The 15,092-nt window shown below is 50.8% G+C and overlaps 1 protein-coding gene across 3 annotated transcripts; it reads right to left on the reverse strand.

Annotated features, from left to right (window-relative positions):
* Nucleotides 1-1,141: 1,141 nt before the first annotated feature.
* On the reverse strand, nt 1,142-14,027 carry Atf3 (activating transcription factor 3). 3 transcript variants are annotated; one of them, XM_041635373.1, is made up of 4 exons: nt 13,807-14,027; nt 7,796-7,905; nt 3,662-3,769; nt 1,142-2,529 (listed from the first exon to the last, which is right to left on the reverse strand). In XM_041635373.1, exons 1-4 carry the CDS (start codon nt 13,985-13,987, stop codon nt 2,332-2,334), a joined length of 597 nt encoding a protein of 198 aa, XP_041491307.1. In that variant the 5' UTR covers nt 13,988-14,027; the 3' UTR covers nt 1,142-2,331. The 3 variants fall into 3 exon arrangements, with proteins under 3 accessions (XP_041491307.1, XP_041491309.1, XP_041491310.1); XM_041635375.1 differs by having other exon boundaries at nt 7,796-8,039; nt 13,807-13,931; XM_041635376.1 differs by lacking the exon at nt 13,807-14,027 and adding an exon at nt 13,008-13,034 and having other exon boundaries at nt 7,796-8,039.
* Nucleotides 14,028-15,092: the final 1,065 nt, after the last annotated feature.

The following is a 15,092-nucleotide window of genomic DNA, read 5'->3' on the forward strand; positions in this document are numbered from 1 at the left end:
TCGTTTGAGGAGCACTGTGGATGCTAACAGGTCTATGGTCCTCGTTTGAGGAGCACTGTGGATGCTAACAGGTCTATGGTCCTCGTTTGAGGAGCACTGTGGCAGAAGGTGGATGCTAACAGGTCTATGGTCCTCGTTTGAGGAGCACTGTGGATGCTAACAGGTCTATGGTCCTCGTTTGAGGAGCACTGTGGCAGAAGGCAAGTTCAAGAGTGTCAAGCTGAGCCAGAGAGACGGCTTCAGCTGGTGAGTTCAGTTCCCAAGCCCCGCAGGGCGGAAGGAGGAAACTGACTCCCACAACGTGTCTCACCCCCACACACATAGTGCACGCATGTGCCAGCCCCTCTGAGACAATGTAATTTGTAAAAAGGCTCAAGCTGAAAACGTGTATGTTTTAGGTGTATTTGTATGTTCGAGAAACTGAGGACTGAAATATTTAGCTATTTGAATTTTACATAAAAATATCTATCATAAGCCAGGCAGGGTGAAGTGGGCCTTTAAACCTAGCCTTCTGGAGGCAGAGGTAGCCCTCTGGGAGTTCAAGGCCACCTCGGGCTACATAGTAAGTACCAGGCCACCTAAGGCTATTTACTAAGCTCCAGGCTACCCAGGGCTACAGTAGTGAGACTCTCTCTCAAAAACAATGTCAGTGCCAAGCAGTTGGTGTGCAGGACACATGCAGTGTTGTTTCAGGGTCTGTTGATGAGAAACTGAGCATCAGGCAACAGCCTGAGGCACAGGGTGAGAAGTCACCCCCTGGGCAACTGCACACATGAACACAGCCCCTCACAAACATACCTGCATACACATACTTAAAAATAAATTGAACTGGAGAGATGGCTCAGCAGTTAACAACATTCAGTGCTCTTGGAAAGGACCTGGGTTCCATTCCCAGCACCCACATGGTGGCTCACAACTCTCTGCAATGCCCTCTTCTGGCCTTCTCAGGCACTGCAAGCAGGTGGTACACAGACATACATGCAGACAAACCACCCACAGACTTAAAAAAAAAAGCCCAACTGCCCTACCTGTGTTCTCCCCATGAATGAAGTTGTCCGCAAGTGTTTAATGCTAAGCACCCCACAGTAGAATCGCTATTTCAACAGTCTTAGTGGAAACCAGCACAACACTTAAGTTTACCATGTCTTATTCTGATATTTATTATGTTGACAGGCTAGGAATACTGGGATAAATAAGTAATATTTTCTCTCACAGAAAAGTTGTAATGATACTATTAAGTAGGATTAAATACTCTGAGGATTTCACAGAAACGTCAGAATTTTAACAGTAGCCAGAGTCCTGGTGGCCAGAGGGAGGGGCCTCCCAGCTGAAACGCTCTGGGCCGCATCTCAAAAACAAAAACAGTGCCATTGACATCCACCACGTACAAGCCTGGCCCTCCACCTGGCTTCCAACATGCTCCTCCACAGGCTGTGAAAGGAAAATGGAGAATCTCTGGCTCTTCTAGTCCCAAATTCACACCTGTCCTGTCACTGAATGGGAAGGAGAGTCCTACCCTTTGGAAGCTGGACTTTCTTCGTGCCCTCTTTCTGTGACGTCATAACAGTCGGCAGCCAAGGACCTGCTGTCGTGGCCAGGTTCTTCCTCAGCAGTGGGTACAGGGAAAGGGGGCGTCCTCTGTCAGCACAAAGTGGCACAGCTGGCCTTCGGGCCAGTCTCACTCCTCTGGGGCAAGCGAGCTCACGTGGTCACCTGAATGCTTTTGAGGGATACTGTCCGTGATGGCAGACCCCCAAACTCTCAGAAGTCGGTTCTGATGAAACTCCCGGAAAAATCATGACAAGGTTGTACAAGACAAACACCCAAACAGCACAACACCTGGTTCTGAAAAGAATGCCCTGTACACAGTTGTTCCAGACGCAACAGCGTTATTTTCTAGAAGCACACCCTGGCCATTGGACAACCTCGATAATGAGCCTTCTCGTTCCACATTCCCCAGGAGGGACGGTGTCAGCTACAGTGGACACGTGGTCCCACCCCACCTACTTCTGCATGAATCCCACTAGTGGGCATCCTGCATGGTATGGGACCCCAGCCAGGGGTCAAGCTAGATCATCTGAGAACGGCCAGGATGGTAAGGCCTAAAGCCTGGAGTTAGTGAGCCAAGGGATGCTCTTGCCCTGTGCCACAGTTCACTCTGGGACAGAGTGGGGCAAGGCAGTGGTCACCTCAGGCCCTCCTGCCCCAACGGCTCTCGGCTGCTGAGATTCTAGAAGTGCATAGGAAGCCAGTTTTCCAATGGCTTCAGGGTTTGGGGTGGAAAAGGAGGATTCGGTAAGGACTCCCCAGTTGCCCCCATGATGCTGCTGTTTAGCTCTGCAATGTCCCTTCTTTTATCTGCTGGATAAAGAGGTTCCTCTCGTCTTCCGGAGTCCGCCCATTCTGAGCCCGGACAATACACGTGGGCCGATGCAGGTTGAGCATGTATATCAAGTGCTGTTTCTCATTTTTCAGCTCCTCAATCTGGGCCTTCAGCTCGGCGTTGACACTCTCCAGTTTCTCTGACTCCTGAGGGACAATCAACACAGGTGTTATGGAAAGAGCTGAGGGTCGGGGAGGTAAGGGGGACCACCTGGAAACCATGGGCCTCATCAAGATGGGAGAGGCCTGCTGGGGGAATCACCCTAGTCAGAACCAGGCATGGGGGGGGGGTGTTGGTGTAGACCCTGGAGAGACCTCTGAAATTAGGGGGCATGTCAGAAGAGGCTTGGGGATACCAGTGAGCAAGGCTGCCATGCTTGCTGAAGCTGCCTTAGCATCAAAGGCTTAGAGAGGCCTGTGCTCCAGTCCTCTGCCAAGAGTATCTAGTCCACAAAGAATCTGGAAAACTGGGGAGAAATCCAAACTGGTGGTGCAGCATTTCTGGTCTCACCAAGACTCTCATATCCACAGAAACACTTGTGTACTCAGAAACACAAAGTTTCCCAGGTTCTCACTGACCCTAAAGCAACAAGCAGAGATCCCAGGACTACTGAGGTTGGCTTGTCTCCGCCAGAAGCTGACCTGCACACACTTGGGGGAGCAAACTGGCCACTGCAAAGACTTCCAGGCTCTGGGGCCTGCCTTGCCTGTGAACCCGTGCTGTACCCCCGGTGTTTCTAGTGGGGTGACAGTCTGCTGGGGTGTTCAAAGTGCTAGACAGGCAGAGAGAAGGGAAGCAGGGTTCAGACCCAGGCCAAAACACAGTGTAAGTCCTGCTTCCAGATTACCAGAGCAAGCTGGGGAGTAATAAGTGTTTCTTGAGAGGCAATGACTAGAACAGGGTTTTATTGTTTTATTTGGCAAAACTGGTGAATAAAGTCTTTTTAACCTGAAAGTCTAGAAACTGCTGGGGGTATATAGACCAGTTTATGCCACAGCAGGCCTGTGGAGATCAGAGGACAGCTTTCAGAAATCAGTCCTCTCCTTCTGCAGTGGGTTCTGGGTATCAAACCCAGGCTGCCAGACTTGCATGGTGCAGTGTTTAAGCCCACAAATCTTCACTCTATATATCCAAAGTCCTTTCCATCATGCTAACAGCGTTGCTCCTCCCCTACCTACAGCTGGCATTTCTGCACCACCCACAAGTCCCCGCTGCCAATGACACAGGCTGGTGAGGACAGGTTTGGGCACCGAGCAGGGGAAACTTGGCCATACTCACTTTCTGCAGGCACTCCGTCTTCTCTTTTTTCTTGTTTCGACACTTGGCAGCTGCAATCTTATTTCTTTCCCGCCGCCTCCTTTTCCGCTCATCTTCTTCAGGGGCCACCTATGAAACCCAAAAGGCACACATGGAAGCCACTGTGAAGCCAAAATATCAAGGTGGTGTTTTTTTTTTGGGGGGGGACTTTTTGTTTGTTTTTAATCACTTATGTGAATGTATATCTATGTTTGTCTGTGTGTACATCAACCACATGCGTGTATTCATGGTGTCTTCAGAGGCCAGAAGAGAGCACAAGTTCTCTGCCATGCATGGAACTCCCCAGTGAGGCTCTGGGGAATGGGGTGCTGGGAACATCAGTCCTCTGGAAGAGCAGCAAGTGCTCTTAACTACTGAGCCATTTCTACAGCCTCATGGCCTAGATTTCTGTGTGAACTCCCTACACACACGTGTGCACACACACTTGAGAATAACAAAATCTAAAATCAAAACTCTATCCATTAAAAGAGAATTACATTTAAAATTAGCAAAATCTAACCTACTTTATGAATGCATTTGGATTTTAAAATAAAAATTTTAATTTTAAATTGATAACTTGATACTAATTATAAGTGTGTCCTTTCCCCTAGGGCCAGAAATGACCTCCAGATCATCCCCCCCTGTAGTGCTTGCTGATAAGGGAATTTGTGGAACTTTTGGGATAGGAGTCATGGCTACAAGGGTGGGAGGTAGAGCTGGAGGAGGTGGGAGACACGGCTGGCGGAGGTGGGAGACACGGCTGGAGGAGGTGGGAGACACGGCTGGAGGAGGTGGGAGACACGGCTGGCGGAGGTGGGAGGTAGAGCTGGAGGAGGTGGGAGACACGGCTGGCGGAGGTGGGAGGTAGAGCTGGAGGAGGTGGGAGACACGGCTGGAGGAGGTGGGAGACACGGCTGGCGGAGGTGGGAGACGCGGCTGGCGGAGGTGGGAGACGCGGCTGGCGGAGGTGGGAGACGCGGCTGGAGGAGGTGGGAGGTAGAGCTGGAGGAGGTGGGTCACGGCACAAGGAGGGGAGGGTTGGAGTCCTACTACTCCACTTCTATCTGAGCTTTGCTTCTCGAGCCACGGAAATGTTCACACGCTCTCCACTATGCATGGAACTTCCCCAGCCGCCACGTCTTGCCTGTGTGATGGACTGTGTCTGTCCCCTGAACTGTGAGCCCAACACACTTCTCCAAAAGACATCTGTCAGTCATTCAGTCACAATGACAGGAAATAACTGACATTACTGTCTGTACCAGGAGCATCAAGGCACACCCTTCGCATGAAGCCTCTGAGCTCCTGGAGAAGACTGGAGGACATTACTGGTACTAAAATGGTATGAATAAGCCCACAGCTGGGGCGGGCGGGCGGGGGGGGGGGGTAGAGCACCCAACCACCTGTTGATTCAGCCAGCAAATCATACTATTTCCTGTGCCTCATTCTGAGTCAACACTGGGGCTTTCAGAGAACAGAGCCCTGTCCATTCTTAGGGAGCATGGTCCAGTCCCTTCATGGATGTCCATCCAGACCCAATTAAGTCTATGGGCTGATGAGCAGGGACCACTTCCAAGCTCTGAACTCTGCTTAAGGCCAAAGCCCAGCAAGGATGAACTTTCATGGTAGCCTGGTCAATGTCAGACCCTGTTAGCTTCAGGAGGCCATGACTGACCCCACTCTAGACTTTTTCCTATTCTTTTGGATCAGAAGATACTGACTGTGGACGGAGATGAAGATCTCACAACCTAGAGAAGCAAAGCTCAAGGGAGAACAATGGAAGAGGAATTTCTTTCATGTCTCAGGGCCACAGACCCAGTAAATATAAAAACCATGTACACACGTACATGCACACGCATGCACGCACTGGTGGGTGTGCAGGGAGACAGCTCAGTGGTTAAGAGTACTTGCTGCTCTCACAGAGAATTTGGGTGTGGTTCTCAGCACTTATATGGTGGCTCACAACAATAATTCTGGTTCCAGGGAACCCAAAACCCTCTTCTGGCCTCCGTGGGAACCAGGCATGTACACAGTGCAATACGTTCTTGCAGACAACACACACACATGAAATATGAATAAAAATTTAAAACCAAGAATGAATCATGGAAATCAAAAAACCCATAGAAAACAATTTTACTGGAAATATGGTAAAGTTGAGACTACTTTAAAAATTATTTGGATTTTGAAGTAAGATTTTGATATTTAAATTGATCGCTGTAATTCAGAACTGGGGAAAAAAGAATATTTTATAAATATGCCCTTTCCCCTAGAGTCTGGAGTGGCCTGGGAGCATCAATCACTTCTTCCTCACTCTTCCTCCTCCTCAGTCCGTCCAACTGTATGTCTTGCCTCCCTTCTCCATTTTTTCCTATGACTGTATGTTATTATTTCAAACTATATCATTAGAAGAAAAAAAACCCTCACAGAATGTCTCAGGCTCTAACCTGCACTATCCAAGACTGGACTGGATACCTGCAGCTATTTTGTGGTGCCCTCTCTGACCTCCTGAGTTAGCTGGGAGCACAGTTAATACCCACAATGGCATCCATGGCAACAGCATCATAAATAACGCCTGTTCCCATTCGTTGGATGCTGTGAGCCAGGTTCCCCTCAGACCTTCCACAAATGTCAGTCCTTGGCAGGAAAACCCAGTCTTTTGCCCCCAGCGCGAGGGATCAAACCCAAACCCAAGGTCTTACGGTCACGGTTGAGCTATGATCCCTGACTTAGCCTCCATTCGAAACGCACAGCTTTTGAGCCAGTTTCTGCCCTTTGACCCACAGATTAAGTAAGCCTGAAATATTCCCAACCGAGAAAGGCTAACGAAGTCACCAGAGTTCATCTCTGACGTTCTTGACGCGGCAGAGTCACCAGCAACCACGGTTCAATAGCCACGTCTATTATCCCAGGTGGGACGGTTTCTCAACACAGAACAGTTCATGTGTGTGAGTGGGTGTGAATCCAGGGCAAACATCTGGTATGCCGTCTGTGAGTGGTGCTGCCAGGAAGGGCGGGGCTAACCTCCTGGTCCCTGGGTCCTGCCCACTTCTCCAGGAAGTCTCCACACAGAAAGTGGCCTCAGTAAAGTCCCAGCTTCAAGGGCCGTCCACAGCTTGACGATTCCCAGTTCTGTGTCTCTGGCCCAGAGTTCCCAGCTCATATCTGCACTTCCTGGTGGATATCTTCCGAAGATACAGCTTCTATTCTTGCCCCACCTGGCCTCCCACAGTCCAAGTCCTGACCCACGTTAGATCCAGAAGCCACCCCATTTCAGCACTGGCCTAGCCTGGACCTTCACCTGCCTGCAGGGAGGGCCCCTTAGGGAGTACCCTTCCCACGGGACTCCCTCTCCTCAAGTCCTAGCTCAAAGGCCAAGACTAGTGATGCTTTCCCTGGTCTCCTAATTTAAAATGACATCGTCACCTCTACTTATTCTCTGAACCCCTTTCTTTATTGTATGTGTTTGAGCCTTTGCCTGCATGTGTGCTCACATTTGTGCGGTTGCTTGCTTCTCTGTCCCCCGCTTCAGGTGTTTTTGTTTTTTAAAAAGAATTAATTTTTTATTATGCACGTATTAGTGTTTGTGTGCATTTATGTATGTGTGACATACATAATTGTTGTGCAGTTGCCTGCAGAGGCCAGAAGAGGATATTGGAGCCCCTGAAACTGGAGTTACATACAACAGTGAGCCACCATGTATGTGGTTCCTGGGAATTGAACTCGTGTCCTCTGCAGGAGCAGCAAATGCTCTTAACTGCTGAGTCATCCCTTTGTGCAGCGCCTCTCCAGCTATTTGCTTACCAATTCTCTCTCTCTCTCTCAAGAGAGTCTTGATGTGTCTCAGAGTGACCTCAAGCTCACTGCTCTCTTGATCCTCCTGTTCTGTCTGGATCACTCACACACACACACACACACACACACACACACCACTCTATCTGCTCATTCATGTATTCTAGTCATTATTCCATTATCTTTAGACATTAGAATTTAGGCTCCCCTGGGGCAGTGCCTTTGTTGATTTTTACCCCTGGCTCTGGCCTCATGCATGTGCTCACACGTGGGGTGTGTGTGTGTGATAAATGCGCGCTGAAAGGAAGGACATGAGTTGGCAGAACGCACCTCAGCTTTGGTGACTGCAAGCTCCAGGGGTCTGTTGTTGATGGTCACTGACTCCAGCGCAGAGGACATCCGGTGGCAGAGGTGCTTATTCTGGATGGCGAACCTCAGCTCTTCCTTGACAAAGGGTGTCAGGTTAGCAAAATCCTCAAATACCAGCGACCCAGGAGGTGAGAGGCAGGGGACCATGGCAGATGCACTGACTTCTGAGGCAGAGACCTGGCCTGGATGTTGAAGCATCATTTTGCTGAAAGAAAAAATTAAGCCCAAACTACTTTAGGGGTCCTGGGGCATGGGATCCAACCACGCCGAAGAACAGCCCACCCCAGAACAAAGTCCTATCAGCCTTTGGGCTTTTGGCTTGTTTTCATTTCATGCTCATCTCTTGCCTGTGGCTGGAGAAAAGACAGGAACATATTTACCACTGTTTTGCTACATTACATGCTGTCAAACTGCCTCTTAAGTGTTTATGCTCATACCAAGGGACCAGTGCTGTCCTCAGCTTCTTTTGTCAGCAGGCAGCAGTTTCTGCAGAGAGTCATAACTGGGCAAAAGTGCTGTTCTAAACAGATGCGCTCTCTCTCTTTCTCTCTCTCCCTCGTGCGCGCACACACACACACCCGTGTTCACGGCTCAGGGGGCTAAAAGGATGTAGAAGCAGGAAGATGGGGAGAGAGCTGTGGACAGGACATGGCTGCTCCGCTCAGCCTGCAGAGGACCCTGTAAAATGGAGCCTATCAACATCCCAGCATGGATTAGGGAGGGCAGCTTGAGGTCCCAACGCTAATCTAGGAGCCACAGCAGTGAACCCCTGCAGGTGAAAGGGGCCACTTTATTCAGTGGTGTAGCCACAGCTCAGTTGTCCTTGTTCCGTAACTAACCCAACACCCACACTCACGCAAGCAATGCTAACTAAAGCCAACAGAACACCAAAAAGTTGTTTGTTTGTTTGTTTTTACATGCTGTCCTCATTGTGAGTAAAATATTCTTAAAACGCGCAGCTGAAAGATGACTAAGGTCTAACGGGATGACTTTTCAGACTCTTCTATTAGTTTGTCTTGTATGTGGATTATGCAAATATGATATCAGTCCCCCCCACCAAAGAGAAAAAACATTAGAAAACAAAAACCAGTGCCATCTGGAATCCCGTTTTCAGTCTCCTTTTCAAAAAGAAACTGGGAAGACTTGTGAAATCAAGGCGAATCTGCCAGGGAGCTGAGATAAAAGCGGGAAGTAGGGGCCTTAAATTCCACAACTCTGTGTCGGAAGTTTCTCCCGCAGGAAGCTGGGTGTGTTTCTTCACCCCAGTCCTTGGCAGGGGGTGGTAACAGCGGGGGACTCAGGTCCTTTGGGAACAAGGACCCCCTTCTCAATGAGAAGGCTGGCAAAGCAGAGGACTTCAGGGTAAGCCAAGCAAGCAAGAGGGGGAAGACCGTGCTTATGGGGGTGCTGTTAGCTCTAAGGTACGAGGAGAGAGGCTTGCAGTAGCGGCAGAGAGGGCCTGGGATGGGCCTGGTCACAAAGGAGCAGGCCATTCAGCTCTGTGGGACTCAGTCTTCATCTGGAAACTGGCTGAGGACTCTCCTGAGCCAGCAAACCACTGATGCTCTGCCCCACAGCCAGGCTCCGCAGAGGCCACAGCTGCCTGCTGACCAGTTGGACAGCTGCATAAACAAGGTGGGGACGAGGTGGCCGTAACAAATGGCCTTGTCGCCCTATAGGCCACAAGGGCAACACAGGAAAATCAAGGGCAGTGCGATCTAGAAAATTACCCCTAGTCTGCTGCTAGGACTCACGCAGCTGTGACTCCCACCCTTCCCAAAACAGGAGCAGGGATAGAGCGGCTGTGTTCACTACAGTGGTCACCAGTCAAGACCCAGAGCGCAGGAAGCCTTTTGGCAAACCTCTAACATTACAGGAAAAAAACCTATATATCTTGTCTCTTTTGAGCCTTGTGAGAACCCAGTGCTGTAAAACCTGGTCCCATTTTATACATGAGTTAACCGAGATTTAGACATATCACATTAACATGGGATAGTATCAGGCACCGGGATTTGGTTTGCTTGACTTCAGAATTCATGGCCTTAATTTATATGCTACATACCCAAATATTATACTTCATTGAACTAAAACAACAACAAAAACAGAGCAAAAGTTTGTGGGGGAGTGGAAGCAGACGGGAAGGCAGGAACAGAAACGGTGTGTGTGGGTGGGTGGGGGTGGGGGTACGACTAAGCAACAATTTCTACGGAACCCCTTAACTCTGCTCAAGAAGTTGCTGGTCTTTTCCTATCAGGTACAGACTTGGCTACTGCCTACATCCAGGTGTAAGTTTAAATGGGCTGTTTTAGCCATAAAATTCTCAAACTAGGACTTAAAAAAAAAATCAAGATTTAAAGACCACTTAGTTATATATTGTGACTGTACCCCCCAGTGGTTTCTTTCTCCAACCTAAAGGTTGGCTGATAACAAGTACCCTGTTTCTCCAAGAGTGGTCTGAGGGGCTTAGGAAATGATACAAGATGGTGCCTTGGAAAATACGCCACCAGGAGCTACGCTGGGTCTCTCAAGATCCTGCACAGAGGGCTGGCTGCTCTCCAGTGGAGACTTGGTGGGGTCTGCTAACCGTTGATGCTAAAAGCTCCTCCTGAGGGTTCCTGTCCCTAGAGGTCTAAGGTCCATGAGTGGAGGTAGAAATTCCAGACCAGCAAATACTGCCCTCCACAAGTCAGAAGAACTCAAGAAATGTATACAATTCTCTCCCATGCAGCAGGCCTGAGAACTGAAGGTCCTCTTCATGGAATCCTGGAATCTTGTGACTGGGGGCTGTTTCTCTGGCTTCTGAATTCGGAGGCTCAACATCCTCCCAAGCATCCTCATTTCCCCTTCCTTTCCAATTGTACTCAAAAACAAAACAAAACAAAACAACCAGTTAAGGGATGGGATTCAGAGCTGCCGCTGGCCTGGACTTCATTTACATGACTAGATGGGTCATCACTAGTTTGAGCCACAGTGGTTGAGTTTCTTAATGAACCCTTTGGACTTAAGAGTAAAGACAGGAAGAAACCAAGGAATGTCAGTAGTATGGAATGTTTTTGTGAAAAGCTGGGGGTGGGGCTTACTTGGGGACACAAACATGTTGTAAAGCTATAAGACAGCCTTTCTGATAACCAAGTGGCTTCATCTGTAAAGATCTGGTCGTCTTGTATAGTCGTCTCCAGAGATTTCAGCCTAGAGTCAGGCTGTGCCCTCCAGGGAAACAAAGTCTAAAACTTCAGCTAGTTTTCAGGAGTGGAAGCCCTCTAATACAGCCTGCATCTGAGAGGGGAGAGCTGAGTTAACTCTCCAGACGGATCATAAATCTTCTTTTTGCTTCAGGACTCGCATCCTGCTTCCTGACTTCCAATCAGAATCATGTCATACCGCTGGCAATTTCATCATTTTCAAGAAAGTGAAACTTAATTATTTAACTGGAAGTTTAACTCCTAGAATTTTTCTCCAAGGCTTTGAAATTTCACTTTTGATTTCCACTTCCTTCCACTGAGCCATCTGCCAGCCAGACCTGCCAGTTGGGAGAAGGTAGCCACCTTCCCCTGACTCTCCACATCCTGTTCTTTCTCCTGTTGGCAGGCTGGAGGTACAAGGCTGGGCTTCAGGTCTGTGTCTGCTCTCACTAGCTGAGTACCTACTCAGGAGCCAGAGGCTCTCTGACCTTCAGTTCCTATCTGACAATTGTGGCTGAGGTTGCCAGATCCCTCCCTGGGCTGCGGGAAAGAACTCATCACACACGGACACACTTGAAAACACAAGAGGCTGACACCCACACAAGCATTCTGACTCCACATCCCTTTGGGGAAGCTGATTAGTTCTGACCATCAGGAATGAACTGGAAGCCTCGAGAATTTCAGGTCAGCCTGTCACAACTGCTCCACGGTCCTGAGACTTCCACTCCACTGTTTGCTGACATCAGCACGTCTCCATAACTGTTATGTTCTTCAGAGATTGTGAGTTTCCACAGAAGAAACCATTTTCTCCTGAAGTTTCTGTGGTGTCCAGGCTATGTCCCTCCTTCCCTGGCTGGGTTACCCTGGAGCAGTTCCGTAAGGAATCACAGACTCTGGCTAAAAGTACCCTGCCTTAGAATGGTCTAGATCAGACCCTTATTTTGTCATTTAGTAAACTGGGGTCCAGGAAGGAAAGCAGCCTAAACTCACAGAGCTGGAGGGTGGTCCGGTCCAGCCAGGCTGCTGAAGCCACCCCTCTGCACAACCACAAGGGCCCATCAGTTCAAGAAAGAAACCACAGGCAGAGCTGCCAGCCAGGTAGCAGCTGAGGGCTCAAGAGACTCATATCATGAGGAGGCTTTGACAGAAGAAAGATAGGAAGGGGTCACAGAAGAAAGCGGTGTGGAAAGAAGGGATTTGGATAGCCGCAGGTGTAGAACGGTCTGTCAGCAACTTCTGAAACCTCAGAAACAACCGCAATCGCTCCCAAGGCAAGAGCCTGTATGTGGAAACATTATCCCACAACAAATGCTACATGCAAAACATGTGCTCTCCTGGTGACACATGCTTGTAATCCCAGCACTTGGGAACTGAGGCTGGAGGATTGCCATGAGTTTGAAGCAAGCTTGGGTTACACAGGGAGACCCTGTCTCAAAAAAGTCAAACAAGGTGAAGGGCAGAATAAAACTTTTAAGTTGATTGGGCTTGGCAACTCCTTTGATTTATAAGGAAGCCTGCGATCTACATTAATGAAATTAAGGAAAATAAAGTGTCTAGGAGGAAAATTTTAAAATGGGAGTGGACTCAGAGCAGAGAACCCACCAAGGAGAGAAAAACAGGAGACAGGATGGACAGTGAAGCCCCTTCCCTTCCGGTCTCGGGGACACGCGGTGGAGAGCCACGCTCTCGCTCAAGACCCCTTCCTGGCGCTTTTTATTTCGTCTGTTTCACTCTAAAAACTGAAAACTTTCCGCCAAAACCTGGCCATGTAAACCACACAGCACAAGGCTCTAGCACAGGTAGAGAGGTGACCTGTCATCTCAGCACTTGGGAAGTTGGGCAGGAGAATCACCAGGAGTTTAAGGACAGTCTGGATTACAAGGTGAGACTGTCTCAAGAATACAAAACAACAACCCCCAACACACACACACACACACACACACACACACACACACACACACACAATTTGTCAAGTCAAGTAGTTTCACTACCTGGTCCCTCCACCCGTTCGATCCGGTCCCCGCGGTTCTCTTCGATTACACAAAGCAAAGAAATCCTAGAACCGGTTAAAAAAAAGTCAGAGCCACAGAGAGTCAAAACAGCGAGAGAGGTTGGAGCTGACGTCCCAAACCCTGCCGCTCGCCGCTCGATTTAGCGGTGCCGAGACCTCTCCGGAGTCCGCGCTGGGACAGCGCGACACCGGCGCTCGCCGCCTAAATTAATCCCAACTCACTTTCGCTCAAGCTCTCTACGCTGTCCTGCCGCTTAGAGCTCAGCTCCAGGGAGCGCAAGGCGACCTCCAGCGGCTGTGCCGGGGACCTCGGACCGAGCGTCTCTTCCCCATTCATTTCGCTCGGTACTGGGAGCGGCGCTCCCTTCAGCCGCGGCCACCGCGCCTCTCGGCGGACTTAGAGGAGACCCGCTCCGGCTCCGGCGTCCGGACACCAAGTGAGGGACGGAGTGGACCGCGATCCAGAGAGCGTGGGTCACCCCTGCGCACCAACACCCACCACCCACCCAGACGACCTGTCCTAGCTGAAGGCTGAGAGCGCGCAATCTCCTCCGTCCATGGGCATCTTTCACGCCTCAGAAGAGAAAGTTTGTTCTTTCACTTTTCTAGAAACTTTGCCCCAGCTCGGAGCGGCAACGCCAAGGAGCAGTTCAGCCGAGCGAGTGTGGCGCGGGAGACTAGGACTCGAGTCCCGGGTGGCTCACGGGTCCCGGGACTGGTCACCAGAGGGGAGATGAGAAGGGGAGGGCGGCTCTCCACCGCGTGGCTCTAATGCTCACCTCCAGTCTCCGTTCGGGGCGGCCAGGGTCCAGAGAGCGGCCAGAGGCGGGAGGTCTGTCCCGCCGACGGGCGAGCACCAAGGACTCTGCTGGAGCGCGGGCTGGCCGGCAAGCTCCGCGGGGGAAGCACCGTGCCCAGCGAGCCTCGCTGAGTGAGACTGTGGCTGGGAGCGCGTTGCATCACCCCTTTTATAGCTCTGGTCCTCGCAAGGCTAGCTTAACTCCAGGTTACCAATGCCAGGCTGACGTAATGCTATTAATAGCTTCCAGGGAGAGCCGGCCAGAGGAGGGGTAGAGGAGGCCGAGGGCGGGGCCAAGGGTGGGTGGAGACCGCGGGGTTGGTGATGCAAGTGCGAGAAGGGGCGGTCACCTAGCGTCCAGCGCGCCTTGCACGCCCGGGACACACACACGCGCCCGCCCTCTCTCTCCAAATCAGGCCCGGAGTCGCTCGGGCGCACCGCCAGGTGTGCGTATTCGCCGCTGCGTGTTCCAGGCATGAGCCAATCGTGCCCAAGCCAGCGGCATGACTCCACCGCCCTGGCATCTCTCCCTCCGCTAGGTTGGGGAATGGGGGGGAGGGGTGCTCGGGAGGCGGGACCTGGCGGTGGCCCAGACTAGGTGAGGCTGGGAAGCGGGCACGACCTTTCTCAAAAATGCGTGGTCATTTTTTCTAAAACTTCAGAAAAAAGCGCCTTCTCTGGCCAGCGGCTTTACTCAAGGAGGGGGTAGGGAAGAGGCAGCGGTGACAATCTCCCGCGTGAAGGAGGTGCCCAAAGTTACCCTCCGGTGAATCCAAACCGTTACCCGCCTACCCGCCAGTGTGACCTCCGCCGTCGTGGGCCAATAACGCAGACATTCGGCCGGCCTCTTTCTCCCAAGCCCGCGGCCCCCGCACACGCGGGGGCCTCCGGACTCGCTAGGAACTGGAGATGCTAGTGATAAAACGCTGTCAGTTTGGTTTTAGGTTTTTAATAACAACCACAAAACATTTGAAATGAACAGGGAATTCTCGGCGAAAGCAAGAGTGTAGAAAGAGGAAAAGTCTGGAGCGATCGGAGGCCACCCAGCGCAAGTCTAAGAAGGGCTGCGGAAAAGACCGCTCAGGGAGTGCAGACAATAGGACGCTTTGATCTCCACGTGCCTGGTCTTGGCAGAGGTTGGGGGGGGGGTCGCCTGGATGTGAGGAAATATTTAGAGAAAAACCGTCTCCAGGTTTCCAGTGTCTATCTGCAGGAACAGACAGCTGTGCTGGAGCCTGGCCGCCCGGACTGAGCACGTACCACTTA

The sequence above is a fragment of the Microtus oregoni genome, unplaced genomic scaffold (assembly GCF_018167655.1).
Source record: "Microtus oregoni isolate MIOR12 unplaced genomic scaffold, Mior012 000047F_ref0000412, whole genome shotgun sequence".
In the NCBI taxonomy this organism is placed as follows: Eukaryota; Metazoa; Chordata; class Mammalia; order Rodentia; family Cricetidae; genus Microtus; species Microtus oregoni.

What these genes read in the sequence shown, in the direction of transcription:
- Atf3 (XM_041635373.1), bottom strand. Translation starts at nt 13,987, where the DNA reads ATGCAACGCGCTCCCAGCCACAGTCTCACTCAGCGAGGCTCGCTGGGC. An exon ending in GCCCCGAACGGAGACTGGAG is followed by an intron (nt 7,906 to 13,806) that starts GTGAGCATTAGA and finishes TTGTCAAGGAAG; the next exon opens with AGCTGAGGTTCGCCATCCAG. An exon ending in TTGCAGTCACCAAAGCTGAG is followed by an intron (nt 3,770 to 7,795) that starts GTGCGTTCTGCC and finishes TGGGTTTCATAG; the next exon opens with GTGGCCCCTGAAGAAGATGA.